General features: G+C 41.1%; 2 protein-coding genes across 2 annotated transcripts; both read right to left on the bottom strand.

Annotated features, from left to right (window-relative positions):
• Positions 1-418: 418 nt before the first annotated feature.
• pdk3a (pyruvate dehydrogenase kinase, isozyme 3a) lies at positions 419-8,315 on the bottom strand. The gene is made up of 11 exons (XM_026363356.1): positions 7,936-8,315; positions 6,258-6,399; positions 6,089-6,160; positions 5,532-5,716; positions 5,345-5,434; positions 4,851-4,928; positions 4,545-4,621; positions 4,317-4,418; positions 4,111-4,218; positions 3,865-3,978; positions 419-2,912 (listed from the first exon to the last, which is right to left on the bottom strand). Exons 1-11 carry the CDS (start codon positions 8,036-8,038, stop codon positions 2,763-2,765), a joined length of 1,221 nt encoding a protein of 406 aa, XP_026219141.1. The 5' UTR covers positions 8,039-8,315; the 3' UTR covers positions 419-2,762.
• A 1,276-nt stretch (positions 8,316-9,591) lies between these two features.
• Positions 9,592-17,562, bottom strand: slc51a (solute carrier family 51 subunit alpha). The gene is made up of 8 exons (XM_026363330.1): positions 17,165-17,562; positions 14,278-14,429; positions 14,093-14,166; positions 13,712-13,870; positions 12,076-12,187; positions 11,336-11,482; positions 10,872-10,977; positions 9,592-10,718 (listed from the first exon to the last, which is right to left on the bottom strand). The coding sequence occupies exons 1-8, from the start codon at positions 17,238-17,240 to the stop codon at positions 10,570-10,572; spliced, it is 975 nt and encodes a 324-aa protein (XP_026219115.1). The 5' UTR covers positions 17,241-17,562; the 3' UTR covers positions 9,592-10,569.
• Between the last annotated feature and the right edge of the window lie 1,606 nt (positions 17,563-19,168).

Below are 19,168 nucleotides of genomic sequence, written 5' to 3'. Positions count from 1 at the left end.
ATATATATATATATATATATATATATATACATACATATGACAGCTGGATCCTCCAGGCGAGGTGTCAGGTCTTCAAACGCAGAAACACAGCCCCAATGTTTAATTTGCTATTATTATAAATGTATGTAACAACTGTTTTTGCTCAGGTCTGCTGACCCAGTCCAGGCTGGAGCAAACCTCTCTTCCACCCCAACAATACAATATATAATGCAATGTAGAGATAATGTCCTGTACGCACTACATGTTAATCTGCACTATATGTACAAACTTTGGGAATGTGTCTTTTTTTTATTTTTTAAATCTTAATGTTAAACTGGCTTGATATGTAAATAAAACAAAAGGATAACTGAATGTGATTTAAAAGTCAACATTTTCTAATTTTAAGATGTGTAAAAAAAAAAAAAAAAAATCTGACAAATCACACACAACAGCAATTCTCTTTATTGTCAGCTTTGACAATACTGTAAGTACTGAAAGTTGATCTCATGCTGAATCAAATTATTAGACTGCTCTATTACCTTTTTGGTGATGCTGATGCATTATTTGGATATGTTTGCATGAATGCCTCCACACAGAGGAGTTCAATACATGCAAACACTTTAAGCTGGAGGTACAGTACGATGGAAAACAGAACAATCACTCCACAGTGGCTGTATGTACATCTTACACAGTTATACAAACTGTATTTTCTAAAATACAGATCAGTACAGAGACAGTCTTTAACAGAAAAGGTTTACAACTACTAAAGGTGGAAGTTCCTCTGGTCTCTGAATCATGGAAATCTAAACTGATCATTAGCAGTTCAATGTGACTAGTTTACAGATAGACCACATACAAAAGATGCTGAACTGAGGCCTGAACAAGAACAATGAAGACAACTGTCTTTAGCCTATAACACAACATGTTATAGGTGATTTACAGCAGGTTCGTCACTGATCATCACTCAGTGAGACTGGCAGGTCACAAAGGCATTGGGATGGGGAAAATCTTACAGTGTGCCTGTAAAGCGAAGAAGCTACAGGATGAGGAAATTCTCCATACGGAAGCATCCCTTCAAAATTCTTCATCTACACTCTTTTCACATCAGGCAGAGCTAAAAGAGACGAGAAAAGGAAGTCACTTCAGATTACTGAAATTCCCCACCTTCCAGTCTTAAGAAACAGTTCCAGATTTGGGCCATTTTAGATTAAAGTTTAATCTTTGTCAGTAGCTCCAAAATAATAATAAAGTGCTATTCTGGGATCTGATGCGAAGTTATTTAGGGGGAACATATGTGTGTAGACTTGGTAAAGTGCACTGTTACAGTTTGGAGCTCAGCTCCTTTAACTAGAATTTCCTCTGCTAACTTTGCCAAAAAGTAAAAATTTAGTGCTTCCTGTTATATAAATAAAGAGAAATAGAGAAATAATCAGAAAAACGTCCTTAAAATGAATTCTATTCAACTGGGAAAGTCAAAGAAAACAATGCTCAGTGCTTAAGAAGTAACTTAACTGAGACTTTGTTCATGGATAAAGGATTTTTTCACTCAACATTATAAAATAAAAGCACCATCTCCAAATACACCGGTGTACAAAAAGGGTGTAAGATGTAATAATCTGATCCCACATTTAAAGACCGTACTAGATGGATCAGGTCTATTCCTGTCTGTGAGGATTCATTCAATACATTTTGCTGGTGTGGAGTAAGCTACTTAACAGACAAGGTGGCATGGTGGCACTACATAAGCATCCTACAGCTGTGCCTTGGATACTTTAGTAAATCGCAAAAAAAGGGCGTAGAGTTTTCTTGCAAGCAGAAATGTCTGAGAATACGCATTGCCTGTTAACAGTCTGTAAGTGGGCAGTTGGTTAACTTCTAAGAGTAAAGTAGAAAAAGATAAAAATAAAAAAAAAGCCCTGAAGGCAGATTTTAAAAAAACAGTTATATGTTTCTAGAAGTAACTATTTCTCTCAGTGGCATAAAATGTAAACCCTGACTTCTTTGTCTTTTGAATAACGTGTCTTTCTGTCACTTCCTATTATTCTTCCAAAAGAGTTATAATATTCTTGCTCCTATAGGCAATGCTCTCTTTCATTTTCCCAAATTTAAACAGAGTGCAACCAAAACAAGTCTTTACTATGCCAATGACACACTGGCCTAATTGTGCGTTCACTCAAAAGTGTCTCTCAAAGGAAGGAAATTGAACCTCCTCCTCTTCCCATTTGCACCGAAACCCAAACCCCCTGACTCTGTTTGTGTTTGAGAGGGAGAAACCGAATACAAGCCGTCACTGATGGTGAGAAAAACACTCAGTCAACAGTGCATGGCTTATTCAGCCACAGGGAGCAGCAGTCTAGGCAGCAAGCATGATGCAAGCCACACTGTGCACGAGACAGAGGGAGAGATAACAGTGATGCAGTGAGTTTAGGTTGAAGGAATGATTAGAAGGAGGAGAAAATGGAATCTACACTAGTAACTATTTACCGAAATAACCAGTTACTTCTAAACGGGTTTCTATAACAGGGATGGCGTTAAACCCCGTCGTGGGAGAGCCACTGCTAATGTCACAACAATGAAAGCTACGCTGATGAAGGTCATTGCCATTGGGTTCAGATTTGAGTCGAGGTTATTCGTCTTCTCCAAAAGCTTTACCCACTGGAATGTAAAAGCCATTTTGCCTACACCAAGTGTTTTCCCAAGGGCAACATTTCATCGTTCATGCTCTAGGCAGACTGCAGGCGATCAGGTCCCAGCACAGGGCTGGGCTAATGTGCTAAGCAGAGTTATCTGTTGGCTTTGTATTTGGACTTGCTGGCATCACGCGGCTCCTTGCTGGGGTTGCTCCAGTCGTCAGCCTCGGCGCTGGTCTTGTAATGACGCCACGCTGACTTGTTAAACACAGGCAGGCGCTCGAAGGACTCACTGGACAGGGCCTTTAAATGGAGGAACGAAACACTAGTCAGGGAGAACTCATAGACATTGATCATTAAAGGAAAACGGTTTGGGCTTCTCCCTGTTTCCAGTCTTCATCCTTTGCTCGGCTAGTCAACTCGCACTTTCTGGCTGCTTGGATCTACATAACAGGTGTATCAAGGTACCAGAAGCGTAGCTCTGCTAAAGCTACGTTTAAGAGAATTATGAAATGTTCTCTACTCATTGTGTGGACTTCATGTTGCGGTGGTAGTGCTTTTAGATTATCACATTGTGTGGTTGTATCATCTGCTCTTTACCAACACTGTGAAGTTGGGAAACAGAACGGTTGCTTCCTTTAAAAGGAGGCGCGAGGCAATGTCTGCACATTTAATAGCTCAAATTAAAAAAAACGAAACAAAACCTGAAGTACCATGTGTCCACAGGCTGTTGACAGTTTCTACGAGGAAAACAACCTTTAATTAACGTCACCTAATGTTCTCTTCTACCAACATCAGTCCCAACATGTGCATCAGATTTTTCAAAGTCATTGTGACAATTAAAACGTGTTGCCTCTGAATCACAGCAGCAAGTCCTGGTTAGTCACCTTTCTACATGTGATTAACGTGGCAGCTTGATTAACAAGATTTACTGCATTGTTGCAGAGATGTGTGTGTGTTGTGTGCTTGTCTTGTGATCTTAAATAAATAAAAGAAATTAAGGCTACTCAGCAAAACAACCTGGTAACACCTGTAATATGAACTTGTCATACTTGTTGTTGATGTTTTAACATTTGAACAGTCTTCCAGTCTTTAAGCTAAACTAACTCTCTCCTTGGTCTTCTGTGTAAATGCCATTGCTCTTCTAATTTCACTCCTGGCAAGAATGTCAAACTACTCATCATTAATTTATAATAATATTTAGGAGAGAGAAAAGTCATTATACCATTCCATTCGCTTGACTTTTTCACTTTACCTTCAAATAGATGACAGCATCTGTGCCAACGCCCTCCATGGAGTAAAGTTTTAAATCCCCCTGGAAGTATCGGGCATAGAGCCTGGAAATGGGCAAGCCATAGCCAAAACCAGCCTGCACATGAGCAGATAAGAAACACTGCAGACTCTCTTTCCCAGATGTGTGTGTGTGTGTGTGTGTCATATATGACAAACAGTGGTCAACAAGGTCAATAATGATTAGATTTGATTTAATGAAAGGGTGTACCAGTGGGACAGCTCCTGGCTCCAGGCTTGGTGTAGGGGCAGTGGAGTACATGTAGTTAAACAGACGGTCTATCTTCCTCAGGGGAACTCCTCCCCCTCTGTCACTGATCTGAAGGAAGAAAGTGGGAGAGAAGAAAAAGAAAACCCAGCATTTAAATACCATGTTTTTGTTTTCATAACTATGTTGTGTATTTGTGTCTGCTATACCTTTATTGAGAGATCCTCTTTACCCAGAGTGACTTTTGCCTTTATGGGAGGCAATCCTTCTTTATTATTCTCATGAAGCTCCACGGTTGCTCTCATTGAGTTCTGCAAACACAGAATTAATTAACTCAGCTCGGCATGAATCATTACAGATTTATTAGTCGCATTACCGATTAATTACATTTACAGAGCGCTGAACTAGTCTGGCTTAAACGATTGCGCACTGTTTACCTTGAAGAGCTCAAACAGCATGTGGAACAGATGAGAGGGCACATACACCGCTTGGATGGGCTTTTTAGGGGCCTTCACTGGAAGACAAAATGCAACGTGCACACACCAATAGCTAGTTATTTTGAAGTTAATGAGATGGTAGACATTGTTGTCATTACAGGACTAAATCTGGATCCCCAAGCTGCACCGACAAGCTCTAAATAGCTGGTTAACACAACACATTCACAGCTGTATAACAAATTACAGGGCGAAATTGTTAAACGCATGGATGGATGGCTTGTTGCGCACAAGTCAAGCATTTCTTACTGTTGAACTCTTCAATCTTGAGCTCGGGAGCAGCCAAGTAGTACTTCTCACACAGCATCTTGGCTGTGTCATAGGCATCTGATGGAGGAGACAAAGCAACACAAGTCAGGGCAGAGCAAGTGAATAAGAACATTGTTTATATTTAGATTTGTGACAATTACAGGTCACTATTGTAGCAGCTGTGGTTCATAGGGTCACTGAGAGTGCAGCGTTGGATATACACTGCTGGAATTCTTCTAAACTATGTCGTCATGTGTACATGTGAAGTATGAGTTGTGGTGCATTTGTGGCGCGGCTGAGGACGACTGTCGTACTACGAGGCACAGGTCAGGACAGGAGTTAACTATGCAAATGTTTGCAGAATAGCGAAACATTTCAACCAATACAAAACTATTCACACCTAAAGCATACAGTGCTCCGTATACAGTCACATGAATGGAAACTGTAAGGACTGTGTTAAAACACGAGTGTCAGTTTGACCTTCTTTGACTCACCATTGACGACTTCAGCCACGTTACAGTTAGGGTCTATACTCCCTATGTGTTTCGGATGAGCAGGGTTGGTGTCATTACCAAACAGGAGAGCTGAACAGAAACACAGTGACAAATCGTGAGTAACAAAACCCAACAGGACTCACAGTATTGTTCAGAGTTTCTAATGTAGACAAGTTTTGGGACTCACTGTGCTGGTTGATTAGCATGCGGAAGGAGATGCGGTTGGTGTAAAAGCGGTCGAGGAAATACTGGACGTTGCTGCTGATGAAGGGGTCGAAGCCGAACTTCTCCTTGTACTCTATGACTCCCTGAGCCATGGTGGGAACCACATCGTTGTGGCGGTTACGGATCTCAATCAACAGCTCCAGGAAACTAGAAGAAGTCAAAATCACTGGATGACATTTGGACACTGATAGCGCGATCGTTCTTATCTTACACTAATAATGATAAATAATAACGACCTTTTCTTTAGTTCAACCGCTGAGAAGGTGTTCTCTGAACAGATAAGAGATAATCCAAATTCCTGTCTGTGTTTATTAGTTATGTGGGGCCGTTTATCACGAAGGCATAGTTTTGGTATAAATACTCACTCCTGTACGTGTTACCTGTACAGTCAGCATCTATCTCTACTAAAGGGATTAACTGTGGTCATAAAGACAGTGCATAGCGGCTGGGTGTTGTACTGTCTGTAGATATACTGTAACTTCATTTATGAATCATTAATCAAGGCCACTATTCACTCACTCGTTCAGAGCGTGAGGGTCCTCTGGCTTTCGATTCTCATAATCCAGCAGCTCAACAAAACTCTGCATGTACCTAGGAAAGCAAAACCGAGGGACAAAAGGCACATCTTAGCACTATTGCTACAATAAACCTTATCATCTGGCGGCAACATGAAGAGGAAGTGGCTCACCATTTCTGAACCAGTCTGACGGAGGGCTGACTGAGCAGCTTGTCAGGCAGCAGGTTGACTTCTCTCATGGTGTTGGCCAGCCGCACAGGAAGTTCCTTACGCAGGAAGACATAGGATGTTTTCTCACACGCATTGTCCCTGCCTAAGAGAAAAATGGTATTTATCAAAGCCCTGGTTTTAAAAACCTTCTGCTGTAATCATGTTATGTGAAAACCAAGGTAACGTGAGGTACCTGACACAATATTTTTGGCAAAACTAAAGTTGACAGTCAACACACCTTGTTGTGTTTCATTTAAAATCCAAAACGTGGCGGCGAACTGAGCTTAAATAAAGACAACTGTGTCCCTGTTCAAAAGCTTAGGAACTGTATACAAGGAAATCATGAATCTTGCTTCCAGTGCAGGGGGAGGGAGTCATGGGAAGGTCATGGGGATTTATGTTTTAGATCTAAACAATGAAAACAGAATTACTGCAATTTATTCTAAAAGACTTTCTTGAAAATGAAGCCAGTTGTGCATTTTTACATACTTGACTCAACCAAAATGTTATTTACACAATGTGCAAAACACCTCTGCCTCTTGTGCGTGCATGCAATTATGCCCACAGAAGCATGTGAACCCTATTAACTCTCAGCACAGAAAACCACTGAACACATTGAAACTCTGCTGAAGAAAATGCTTCCAGGTTCTTCCAGTCACCAGAAAGGGGAAAATAGTAAAGTCCCAGTAAATCGCACCACACAGAGACACAATCACAGCTTGTGTCGGGTATTGTAATGTCCTGGGAGTCTCAACACACCAGAAGAGTAGAGGCAATTATGTTATTTTATTGTCATGCGGGTAAAAAATTGACTCTCATCCAGAATTACAGGAAGTGTCCCATCATCTCAGCTCAATGGACAGCAGCCCTGATTCAGCAATATGAGGAGAGGCCTGTTAAACTTTAAAAATAGAGGTAGTGAAACTGACTCAGCCCTGGAAAGACGCACTCTGCATCTGCTGCTGGTGAACCTTGGATGATTCCTCCGTTTCCCCCTTGGAAACACTGATATATTTCGCCCTATTGCCCTCTTGACATGAACAATTACTGCTGACAAAGGCGTAACAGAAGTCCCAAGTGTAGCTACCAACACTGTCATCCTGCATGTCAAGTCTTATAACAGAGGCTGTAGCACAACATATTGGCTGGATGCCCTCCATTTCACTTTTCCCATTAAACTACTGCACAATCACTTATGCCAACACAGGTGTACGCCCTGCTGAGTAATAAGAAAAGTAAAACCCACCCTGTGTCCATCTACGTGTGGATAAACACACCTGCACGCAGCGTGGGCAGGTGTGTGTGTGTGTGTGTGTGTGTGTGTGTGTGTGTGTGTGTGTGTGTGTGCCACCTGTTCCCGTAGTAAACAAGGCTGCAACAGATGCACAGTCACCCACTTTCCTGATCCTGTACTAGAAGTAAACACTAAATCCAAGCAGGGCCGTCCGATCCCAGCTCAGTGTCCGGTTTCAGGGCTGCTCTATTAATAAGAGCTCTGCCCGTGACACTTCAAACCCACAGACACAGCGAATAAAGTGAGTAACTCAAGGGCAACGACAGGCCCTGGTGCTGGCATCCTTGCCATTAGTCCAGGTGACACATCTGGAAGTCCTGTAAGGCCTACGTTACTGCGACTTACCGAAATCCAGAAACTGCTTGATGGACAGAGGAGACGGAGAGAACTTCGAGTAATACTCGATTTTGGGGTTAGTGTTTTTCAGCAGACACGTCAAGATCCTCATTTTGAAAGTTTAATGATGCTGCCGGGATGTGAACGTTTGAATGAGAGTCGGGAGGAACAACAGCATTTTATCCCCGGTGACGCTGCCAGACGCTCGGACAGTCCTCTGTCGGCGGAGTCCACATGCGTCCCAGCCCGCAGAGCTCCGGTGGAAACCAAGCGACGCGATAAATAAATGTCCATGCGCTTATATGATAACATAGAAACATCATGCCCTGATCAGGGCTTCCTGGATCTGACTACATCGTTGGACAACCAGAGCAACTCAGACGTCGAGCTGTCACAGTCAACCCGCGGCTTTCTGTTGGGATTTTTCAAAATAAAACAACACTTGTTGTCGTTGCCACTCGACAGATCAAACGAAGCAACACTTTTTAATCAGATATAACCTTGATAAAAGGCTTATAATTAAGTTTTTACTGAGATGCAGAGATTTGACCCGACCATAAAGACGCAAACCCACTATCATCTAGGTCTTACACTTCATATCTATATGAAAGGTGACAAAAAATGGCCAAATGAATCCAAGACAACTGGATGGATAAGATGAAAATGACATAGGGTTGATTTATTAAATGCAGGTAGTAACTAGTGTCTTATAATACTGAGAAAGCTCTGAGCCTTTGTGACTTAGTAAATACAATAGTACTTATTAACTCAGCTGACAACATCTCCTAGAGTAAACTTTATTATAGTGATCATTAATAGGTAAATGATCATATTAAACTCTGTGTTTCCTGTGAAGAAAAAACCAAGAACATGCAGCTGGTTTATACAGTTGTGGGGGAAAGTAGGACCCAATACGAAACTTTTTTACTCTTCTTTCATTTTCTCTAAGACTACCCACATCAGTTATATGTGTGTGTAGGTTTCACAACTGTTGAAATTAATTATGTAAATTAAAAGCGTGTATATGTTGAGAAGAGAAGTCATACCCTATACTTATTTAAATAATTGGAACTGTGACAATCTCTGGTTGTTTAATAAATCCTTATGAAACCTTTGAGCAAGGAAAAGAGCTGGGTCAAGCTTAACAGTAAATTAATAAAGTATTAACGCTAAAAAAAAACTTTATTTTGAAAGATGCTGCCCGGACTTCCGCTCTGTTTGCGGAGACTTGACGTCTTCTGACGTACACACGTTCGAAAGTCTCCACTCAACCGCACTTGTGTCAGGCTGCTTGATGCTCTGCGGTGATTGGTCCGAAACGCGGAAGTGACACGAAACAACAACGCGATTGGATGGAGGCGTGTCAATCAACGCCGTTTGCGTTAGCTTGTTTATCAGCAGCCATTTACTGTAAAGCACACGGTGTCATACCGTGTGTGTGGTACACAGGCAGCGTGTTTACATGTGAAAATATACGAAATAACGATATTATTGTAGGCCACACATTTTCTGACTGTTTGTAGGTGATAACTGTTACAGTAAGAGCTTATGATCAGGCTCCCACAGTCTTAACTTGTCTGCAGCTCTCTCCTGCCACCTAGTGGCCCAAGATCCAAACGAACCAGTGTGACTGAACACAGGGAAACAAACGAGACCAGAGAAACATTCAGTGTTTGACAATTCATCTGAGCATCTTTAAAGTACTGACATGGTGCACATGGATAATAGAGACGATACAGGTCCATAAGCTGCAATACAGAAGGCATATACAGAGACAAAAACACACTTTGTCATCATCTTATAAAATAGAAATATATATAAATACATGATAAAAGTCTCATTTTTGGTTCTCGCATTTTAGGAAAATGCTCTATATTTGTTTTAGGGAACACTCTTGGAAAGTGCTGTGTATTACAATTAACGTTAAACAATTAAGACTTTTAAAATGGTAGGATAAACGTCTGATGAAATAATTCAGTCAGTGCACAATGCACAGTGCACAAAGTGTGTTTACCACCAGGCACACACATCAACATATACGGAAAATACATTTTTCCGTGGCGACACATGACAAACGGGTAGAGAAGAGATTACTACTTTGGTTTTAAATGGAGAAGCTTGTTAATGAAAAGCAAAATTAGCTATGATGAAAAAAATGAAACAAAGAAGTTCCATTCTGTAATCAGTGCGCTGTTGGTTAGTTTCATGTTTGAATTCAAATTGGACTAGAGCCACTAGAGCTAAAGTATGTACAGTAACTTCTTTCCAGGAGCGTTCCTTGGGAATTATAAGCAAGTTACAGACTTGTAAATTAAAGCTGTACTATATATAGTACAGTATATGTACTTCTTGCTGTTAGTCTCATTCACAGTAAAAAAAAAAAATGACTTGAAAAGACAGAGAGGACACAAAGTGGGAACAATAAATCAAAAATTTATCCCAATGGATGGAAGTGTGACCCCAGCGTCCTGTCAGTCAACGATCAACTGTGTCTGCGACTCTTAAAGAACATCCACAAGAATAATTTACATACAATTCATATTTATATTTATTCGTATTGACTTAATCAATTAATCAAATAGATGCAAGAAAAATATAAATGACTCATTCAAACACACTCACACACTCAAACGCACGTAGTTCTCATGCAGAATATGGGATTGCAACCATCTTGGTGTTTTCATTATCGTCAGGCTCTTCTTCAGGTAGGGGGTCGTACTGTCGCCGATACAGCATACGTGTTATCAGAGTTATGATGAACATCTCCAAGATTAACACCTGCTGATTGATCACTGTGGGGCAGAGCACAATAGAAGCACTGATAAATGAGGATTAACGTTAAGGAGTCGGTCATGGCAAACAAACGCGGGAATAGACTGACTCACTGCTTATCGAACAGATAAAACCATGGATTGACATGAATGAATACATGGATGTTGACTCACTGTATCCTCTGGCTGTAGAAGAGAAAGGTGGAGAACAAGGGATGATTCTGTTTAAAGCCAAGATGTTGATGATAGCTGTTTGTAGCTGGCTCAGGATTAGTACCAGCTATAGACACACACACAGACACAGACACACAGACACACACACATAAGTATACCGTTAACCACAATGCTGGAAAACCTTGTAAGAGACCTAAAAGCAACCCTGTTAAAAGTGAAAAAGCAAATGCTTATTTCTTGCTGCTTCTTGTTCTGATCCTGAAAAAGTTCAACATTCATTCATATGCAACAGGAGTTAAGGTCTCTCAGCTGAGTTCTTATTTGAACCAGCTGTGACTTAGCATTTACCACAAATATGACTAAGATTTCTGACCATTTTCTGACCTTTTTAGAAATTTCTGGAGAAACTTTTAGCCACGTATAGTTCAGTCTGTTTGTGTGCAAACATTCTTCCTACGTCTTACCTGGTACATGGCATATTTGGGGACGATCTTAAGCGTCCGCAGGGCAACCTTCAGGTGCATGAACAATATTGCTACAGGCCACAGAGCTATGATTGTTAAGATGCCCACAATTGGGTTGATCCACATGACGGCGCCACTAATAGTCAGCTGAAGTGTGGTCACACGCAGGGTCAGAGGAGAAAACAGAGAAAATAAGTCTGAGAGAGAGCATGTGCAGTACATGATGAATGGGGATATATGTAATCCTCTATAACAAGGGTACAAACACCAGCTTTAGTAATGCAAATGTATAAATCATACAATGACTGAATGCATGATGTAATGTGGGGTGTACAACACTGTATGCACTGAATAATGGCTCATCTGTTGTTGATTTTGAACTCACAGTCACATTTCTGCATTAATGTATACATCACTGAACCGGCTAGAATCCACAGGAATAAGAAGTAAATATAAAGATATTAGATGCAAATATCTATATGTTGCTGCTTGACAGTCTTTGTCTACAGCACTTTTACAAACTAAATTATTTTGCATCTGACAAGAGAGCCAATGTCACTGCGAATGACTCGTGGACATGTTTGAACATGATACAATCTATATAACTAAAAGTATATATCCAACTGAGAGCATGTGAGGAAATAACCAAACAGTAGCACTGACACGCTAAGTTTTATGACTCACATAAAACGAACAAAAGAAAAAGTACAAAAGACTTCATTTCCAAGATGTCAACTCACATCGTTCAGGTCGAAGTTCCCGTTGGTCGACAGAACAATAGAAAGGATGGTAAAGACAATCTTCAGGAGGGCAAACTGGAAGGAGCCAAGTTTGAGCAGGAAGAGAGAGCGCCTGGAGGTGGAACAGAGGAAACTATTTAACAGTAGCTGCTGATGAGAAACATGGTTTAGTCTCAATTCAAAAACTATTAAAAGTCCATTGTGGAATTCCCCATTGGCATGACCCCATCCTGAATTATTGGTACAAGATGTTTCGAACTATTTTAAACAGCCTTGGGCACATCTTTATTGGGTTTAGGAAGGTCTATGCTTGATTGTCCTTGCATGCAAAACAACAAACATGACTGTTCCTCAGAGGTTCATTGGACAGACGCTTCACGTTTTTATCAAAAAGTTAGTCGATTCATTCAGATGTTCGGAACACTGCACAAACTGTCACACCCTGGTTTTATGTAAACTGACAATCAAAGCGACAGGTTGGAGCTTGTGCTGGGTTGCATATCATCATCATCATCATCATCATCATCGTGGTGTGGCTGTCTATTCCACACCCCAGTTCATGCCAAAGGATTTTCCGTATCATTAACACACCAATCATTATAAGCGTAGCATAGCCTTAAAGATAAGCTCACTTATTTTTTGCTCCAACCTGAAATGAAAGTGTACCTGCCTCTGCTACAACGTCATGCGTGTAAAAAAAACTGTATTGACTGGAGACTTTATTTATATTGGACAGATAAACCAACTGTGACACACAGTCGCACTGGGTGCATCACCCTGCTGTGCACGGTGTGCTGTCCAGCCCCTGACAGAGTTGAACGACCAAGAGTGTGTTCAACTTGTACAGACCAGAGGAATAACTGTAGCGTCTAGAGTTCAATACTTTCTGTTCAGAGGATGTGTGACTATTAAACAGTGTTCAAACAAACCAAAGATTCCATCAAAGCCACCTGTGCACCAGCCTGTGCCCTCAAAGAACACGTGGCTGCAACCAGAAGCTGCACAGGATCTGCGCTCCATTAGCGTTCTTCTTTCGAATCCTCTGAAAAGAGACTCTGGTCACAGCAGCTTTTAAATACAGACAGGAACAGTTAGAGGTCTGGGGAATGTTTTCTTGACGAGAGTTAATTCATGAGGTTCATACTGCTCTCAGACCACCTCTAAAACTCACTAAATGACATGAGGATTTAATCTTTACAAAACAATGAATGAAGCAGTGTCTCAGGGAGTTTTATGTCGTATTTGTATTTCTGAACAAACACGATGTATGGTAATAATTAGTGAGCTTTATAGAGTCTAGGCTTCTTTGTTTGTTAGGTAACTCTTATGTTCTCTACCTCTATGTAGTGCACAGTAATCAAAACTCTTGTGGGCTTCTTTTCTAGTTTCTAGTTTCCATCATCTTGAGGCTCCGTACAACAATACAGATTTTCCTCCACTTTACTTTAAAAAAACATCTTCCCGGCAAAGATAAGACGTTTCTGCTGGTATCAAACTAACGAACCGCTAAACATTCCTCAGATGTTGTTCATGCCCAGGGTGTTGACAGAAATCAACAGCGTACATTTTGGCTCTCAAGCCAGGAAAAGGCAGATTATTATGGAAACCACAGGGCGTATATTACTGGAGTGTTTACCGTGTGATGGCCACATGTGGCAGGCAGAGGCAGCAGCAGCAGCACGGTCCTGTGCTGATCTTAAGTTGATGTTTTCCTGCTCGCTTCAGGAACACCTCGTCACCACCCACCTCCTCCAGCATCAGGATCAGGAACTTGAACACCACAATTGCAAAGTAGCTACGAAGAGATAAGAAGATAATTGAATGGAAAGAATAAGAAATGAGGGAAAGAAAGTGCAGGAGGCAGGAAGAAGAAGAGAAGCATGAAAAAAAAAAAAGACGGTTCAGAAAGAATCTGTAGAAAAACAGTGAACATGAAAACGGAAACGTCCACACACACACACACACTTTTAGACTTGGAAAAACACAAAGCATAATGAGAGAAGAAAAAAAAAATCACCAATTAGAAGTCATATCAGTAAACATGGTGGATCTGGGGATCCACATCCCTAAACACGACATGGCGCCAATCACCTGAAAAAAGAAACAATATGGTCCATGTGAAGTTACAGACGGGACTAACGCTGGGGCGTTTTGAGCTGACCTGGACACGTCAGTGTTGTCTCAGCACTGTGTTTTTCTTACCGGTGCCGCCCCATTCACCCAGATGATCACACTCTTCTTATTGTTGGGCACCTTCCTATAGATGTAAATACATTCTTCTATGAAGACCAGCATGGACACCGCCGCCATGAAGGTGAGGAGGGAGTACAGGATGATACCAAATGTGTCCAACTCTGGAAGGAAAGAAAGTTAATTACAACAAATGAGCCATTTTTTGTTTTGTTTGTTTTTTTTCTTGGAGCTGGAATTCTGGACCTAAAAGTAGTTTTTCAGAAACTTGATATGATCTATCTCTGTTATTATGAGGAGGTATTTAGGTTGTTGTTCGGGCAGTGTGAATACAATACTGTTAGAAACAGTAGTTAAAACAGCAAATAAACACTGTACAGTGTATATGACAAGAACAACTCCAACAAGACCTCATTAGATACATTCATTTACAAAAAATATTTTTTTAATATTATTTGACAAAAAAAAAACTGCAAACTGAAGCCAGATAATATATAAGTGTAATGAGTACATGTGCTGTTATAGCCTTCAACAAGCCCTTGAGATGTTTGGCAGGTTTAATAAAAATGTTGCATTAATAAGAAAAGGAGCTACAGGGAAAGTGATGGGAAGCTAAATATAAGGTAAACATATTATTTATCTCACTACCTCTAAATCATAACTGTATTTATCGAGTATCATTTAGAAAGTACAAACTAATAATACCTGGAGCATTGTCCTCATAAGAAAACATCATTATTTGGACAATAGATTGAACTAACAATACAACAGGAAAAAAAAACACTGAGGAGGTACAGTTGTGATAACCGGCCAAGGTCTCAGTGTAGGTTCTTTTGTTCTCCTTGATTGTGTTTCTATGACGGAAACAGAGTCAACAATGAATCAATGTTCACTTTAAGTGAAAACAGGAATGCAGGAAATCAAGGGCAGACTGTTGTCATAGAGATGTTGACAAAAGAAAATAAGTTAGAGGATGGATAAATCCTTTAACTTTACTGTTTCCCTCGTGCCATGTGAAGCAAACAGACCTGAGCAAGATGGAAAAGGTAATTGGTTTTGCATCCTGAAACAGCATTAGTTGTGTTTCTCCAAACCTCCGATAGGTCTGATGAATCTAAATCTGGCTGTAAATCACCTTCATGTGTGGGTGAGATTACGCACAGTGTAAAAAAAAAGTAGCCATCAGAGGGCGATTCCTGGAAATCCACCAGAAAACACATGCGATAACCAGCAGATTGCTCAAACACATGTGTCAGACAAAGGAAGACAAGTGATGACCAAACTCCATTCTCGTTTGCAATCAGACTCAGAAAAAAAGGCCGGAGCAAATGGTTTCAAGATGTTGCCTGTAAGTGAAAGTACTTTGGCAGTCCGAGCTTTTTATTCTCGGGTCTCCACCAGTAACTATCCGTCAAATCAACGTCTCCCTCAAGGTCCTCACTATGGCCTCTTCATATTAATTCAATTATTTGTATTTTTTACTGCTTGTGGGTCAAAAACGTGACATTTCAATAGTTACATTTAAATGAATAAGCTAATAGTGTTTTGTAATGTTTCCTTCATCAACATGAATTAAATATGTCCACCCTTCGGTGATCTGAGCGACACACTGAGCTTTGATTGTTTAACTGACAAGACTGATCCAGAGTTTATGATTACGATCTCTCAGCGCCACATTTGTCAGTTCTGATGCGCAGACCTTTGTATAGGCAGTAGTTACTGATCTGCATCTCCACTGGACAACAGCATTTCTAATGACAGCCAATGGTCCACAGTGCTGCTTTGGTTTCCACATATTCCAACTAAATCTACAGAGCACTGGATTATTTTATGGGTCAATGGAGTAATTAGCATTTCATTTAGTTTTTCCTCTTGGAAAATGACATATTACACATAAACTGACACTACAACAAGTATTAGGAGCTGAAAAAATGTATTTGTTTAAAACAAACAAACTAACTCAAATAAACAAATACTGTTATTGTTGGTTTTTCTGTGTGTGACTTTTAGGCTTTACGTGTGCTGATAGTAAACATTTCAGTTGTGTGATGTGGAAAATGCATAAAGTGTCGAAAAACTAAATGTGAACATTGGTCTTATAACTCTTGAAGATGTTGTGTCACTGTGATCCGAGTAGTACGAAAAACATATTACTCGACTGTTTCTAGAGTTCACAGTTTTTTTCACAGTATTGTTTAATCTTAGCCTTAAGCATGATTGATGAAGATTTTAAAAAGAGATTTTGAAAAAAGGAAATGAACAGAAACAAAAAAGGAAAGTGCGGAAAGTGAAAACACTATATTACAACTTTACAAGTTGTCAACAAAGGGTTACTTACTCCACAACACCGGTTCTACAGGTTTCATAGAAACACATTTAGCACGGTGTAAACAGAATTTAAGTCATTAAAATGTTGCATAAATCTATTGAAGTCGACTTTCTATCTGCAGACTGACTCTATTCATGTTGAGTCCACTTCAGTTTGCTGTGTGCTGAGTTTTGCTTGTTGAAAAGTTGGAACTAGTATTAGTTCTGTTTTATATGGAGATGGATCAGTTTGCTGCTCTGATATCACTCATATACACCTGGGATCAGACGACCCAGCACATGTGTCCTCGTTAAAACAGAAAATCCCTTCCAGCCTGTGTGCATTTAGAGTTTAGTTTCTCTCTGTGAAAGTGTGAAGGGTTAAGATGAGACGTCCAGTGAACCCACAGCTTCCAGGAGTCCATCAGGTCCCAGCCTCACAGGACCAGATGGACTCCTCTCGTGTTTACCACGATCCGTTTCTCTTTCCTACTGTTACCACACTAAGTGCACCCCCTCTAATGAAGGGCATCAGCTGGGCTCCTTGAGGGAAAACACCGGGAGATGTGTTGGAAGTAGTGAGTCTACTCACGGAGGATGATGTCCATGGCCAGAGGAGGCTGAGCCGGGCAGCTCTGCTCGGTGCTTCTGTTGGATCCATTATTCATGCTGGCTGCTGTTGACGGATTTACACGAGTGCAACTTCCAGTGATCTCTCAGCTCCGCTTAATGCCACCAAGTCCAGGTGTCCCCTGCAGCTCTCCTGCTCAAAAGTCTACAGGCTTCCCACAGACTGATCTCTGTCTCCCGTGTCTCTTACACGCTTCAAATCCAGGACACGCCTCCTCCCTGCTGTCATTGGACGGTGAAGTCCTCTCATTGCCTCAAGTGTCTCCTCGTTTTCACAATCGAGCCTGTCCTCGCCTGCAACAGATGTGAGGGTAGGCTGCCAGGAGAGGGAGGGCTACGAGACGTCCTTGTCCTCCGAGCTGTCCCCTGGACCCACAGTGGTGCACCGATGAAGTATCTGAAAGACCTCCTCTGGGTCTCTCTGAGGGGGTTTTATAACCTGCTCCTGTCATATGAGGGTCCCAGACTAACAGTGAGGATTTAACACAGTAACACAAGGGAGGAGGGAGGTGGTGCAGCTGAACAGCATTAGGTGTGTGTGTGTGTGTGTGTGTGTGTGTGTGAGTGCTGGAGGGAGCTAGGACCCCAGCCTGTGGACAACATAGACACTTACATCACATGCCCCCCATTCCCATGGTAACATGTGCAGGGTTGTGATCATGTGAGGCACCAGCAGCAAATCTTTTTGCGCCCTTGGCTCCATTTGAATAATTTTCCACAACACTGAGAGGCCTGTATAGAGATTCAAGGCATCGCTGAATTCAAGCCAGCTTTCATTAGAGCAGTTCATTAGGTTTTTCTCCAACGCTGATGAGAACCGGCTCTAACCTTCTTCGATTTCAGTGAACCTCTTTCTTTTGGTCCTGGAACAACTCGTCCTCCTCCTCTTACAGGCTTTCAGAGGTTAACATAACTTTACCACCTTTGTTTTCTGCTATGCTCAGCTATTAAATCCATTTATCCTGGCGCTGCATGTGCAGACACACATAAGGAATGACTAATATGTTTGTGGGGCATAAAAACAAGGACACAGGTTTGCGTAAGCTAATACACCTTTTGTAGCATACTGCATAAAGGCAAGGAGGATGAGTGCACAGTGTGTCAGCTAGGATAGTAGTAACTTTTTTTTTGTGTTGCACTGTGTGATCTGCGTCTGTTTGACCAGACATTTCAATCAAGCCTCGGTGACTTGGCTGTTGTTTCTGGCTACATTGAGACACTTCTCGGATGCATCAGAAGCATCTTGTCACGACTGGCCCAAGTTATGAAATTGATAGAAACCTTTGAATCTACAGAGCAAACCTGAGACACAGCTCAGCTTTATTAAGAAGCTGTTTATTGGAACGTTTCACCTTTCAAAAGACGCTACACGTTGTTTAAATTTTTATTTTTCTGTGTACATTTGGAACAAGTCATTGGTTTAAAAGGTACAAACTGTTAAGATGATGTTAAAAACACTCAGCACACTGCAGTTGTGCTTGGGACATAAGCACCGTCTGATTTTCAACTGTACAGCAGACTTTCAGATCAAAGTTCTTTTGGATTCAAACACAAAACAAATAGTCAAACTCCAAAAATCGGTCACCTGATCACACTGAAGTTGCCAAGATGGATTTCAGACTGACACTGATGTTCCTGTTCAGAATCAGTGCTCACTGTTTCATGACGGTCTTCAAGGTCTTCAGTGAAACTGTGGCTGCAGTGGCCTTGCAGAGGTTACACTTGTTTGGTTTTTAACAAGTCACTATTGACTCTCCCTGAAAAACTGACATGGAGGTCATTAACTCCGTAAGGTTATAGCTTAACGGCGGATAGACACACACACACACACACATACATGTCTTTACTTCTCTGTGAGGACCACGATCCTTAAGTTCTTTGTGAGGGCCACCACTTCCACTATAGCTACAATGGTGGGCCATTCAAAGCTATCACTAGGGGGGAGTAAAGAGCTAGAAAGTCACTT

This window comes from Anabas testudineus, chromosome 2 (genome assembly GCF_900324465.2).
Source record: "Anabas testudineus chromosome 2, fAnaTes1.2, whole genome shotgun sequence".
NCBI lineage: Eukaryota > Metazoa > Chordata > Actinopteri > Anabantiformes > Anabantidae > Anabas > Anabas testudineus.
Note: the sequence above shows the minus strand (reverse complement) of the source record. Positions and strands in the feature narration are given on the sequence as shown.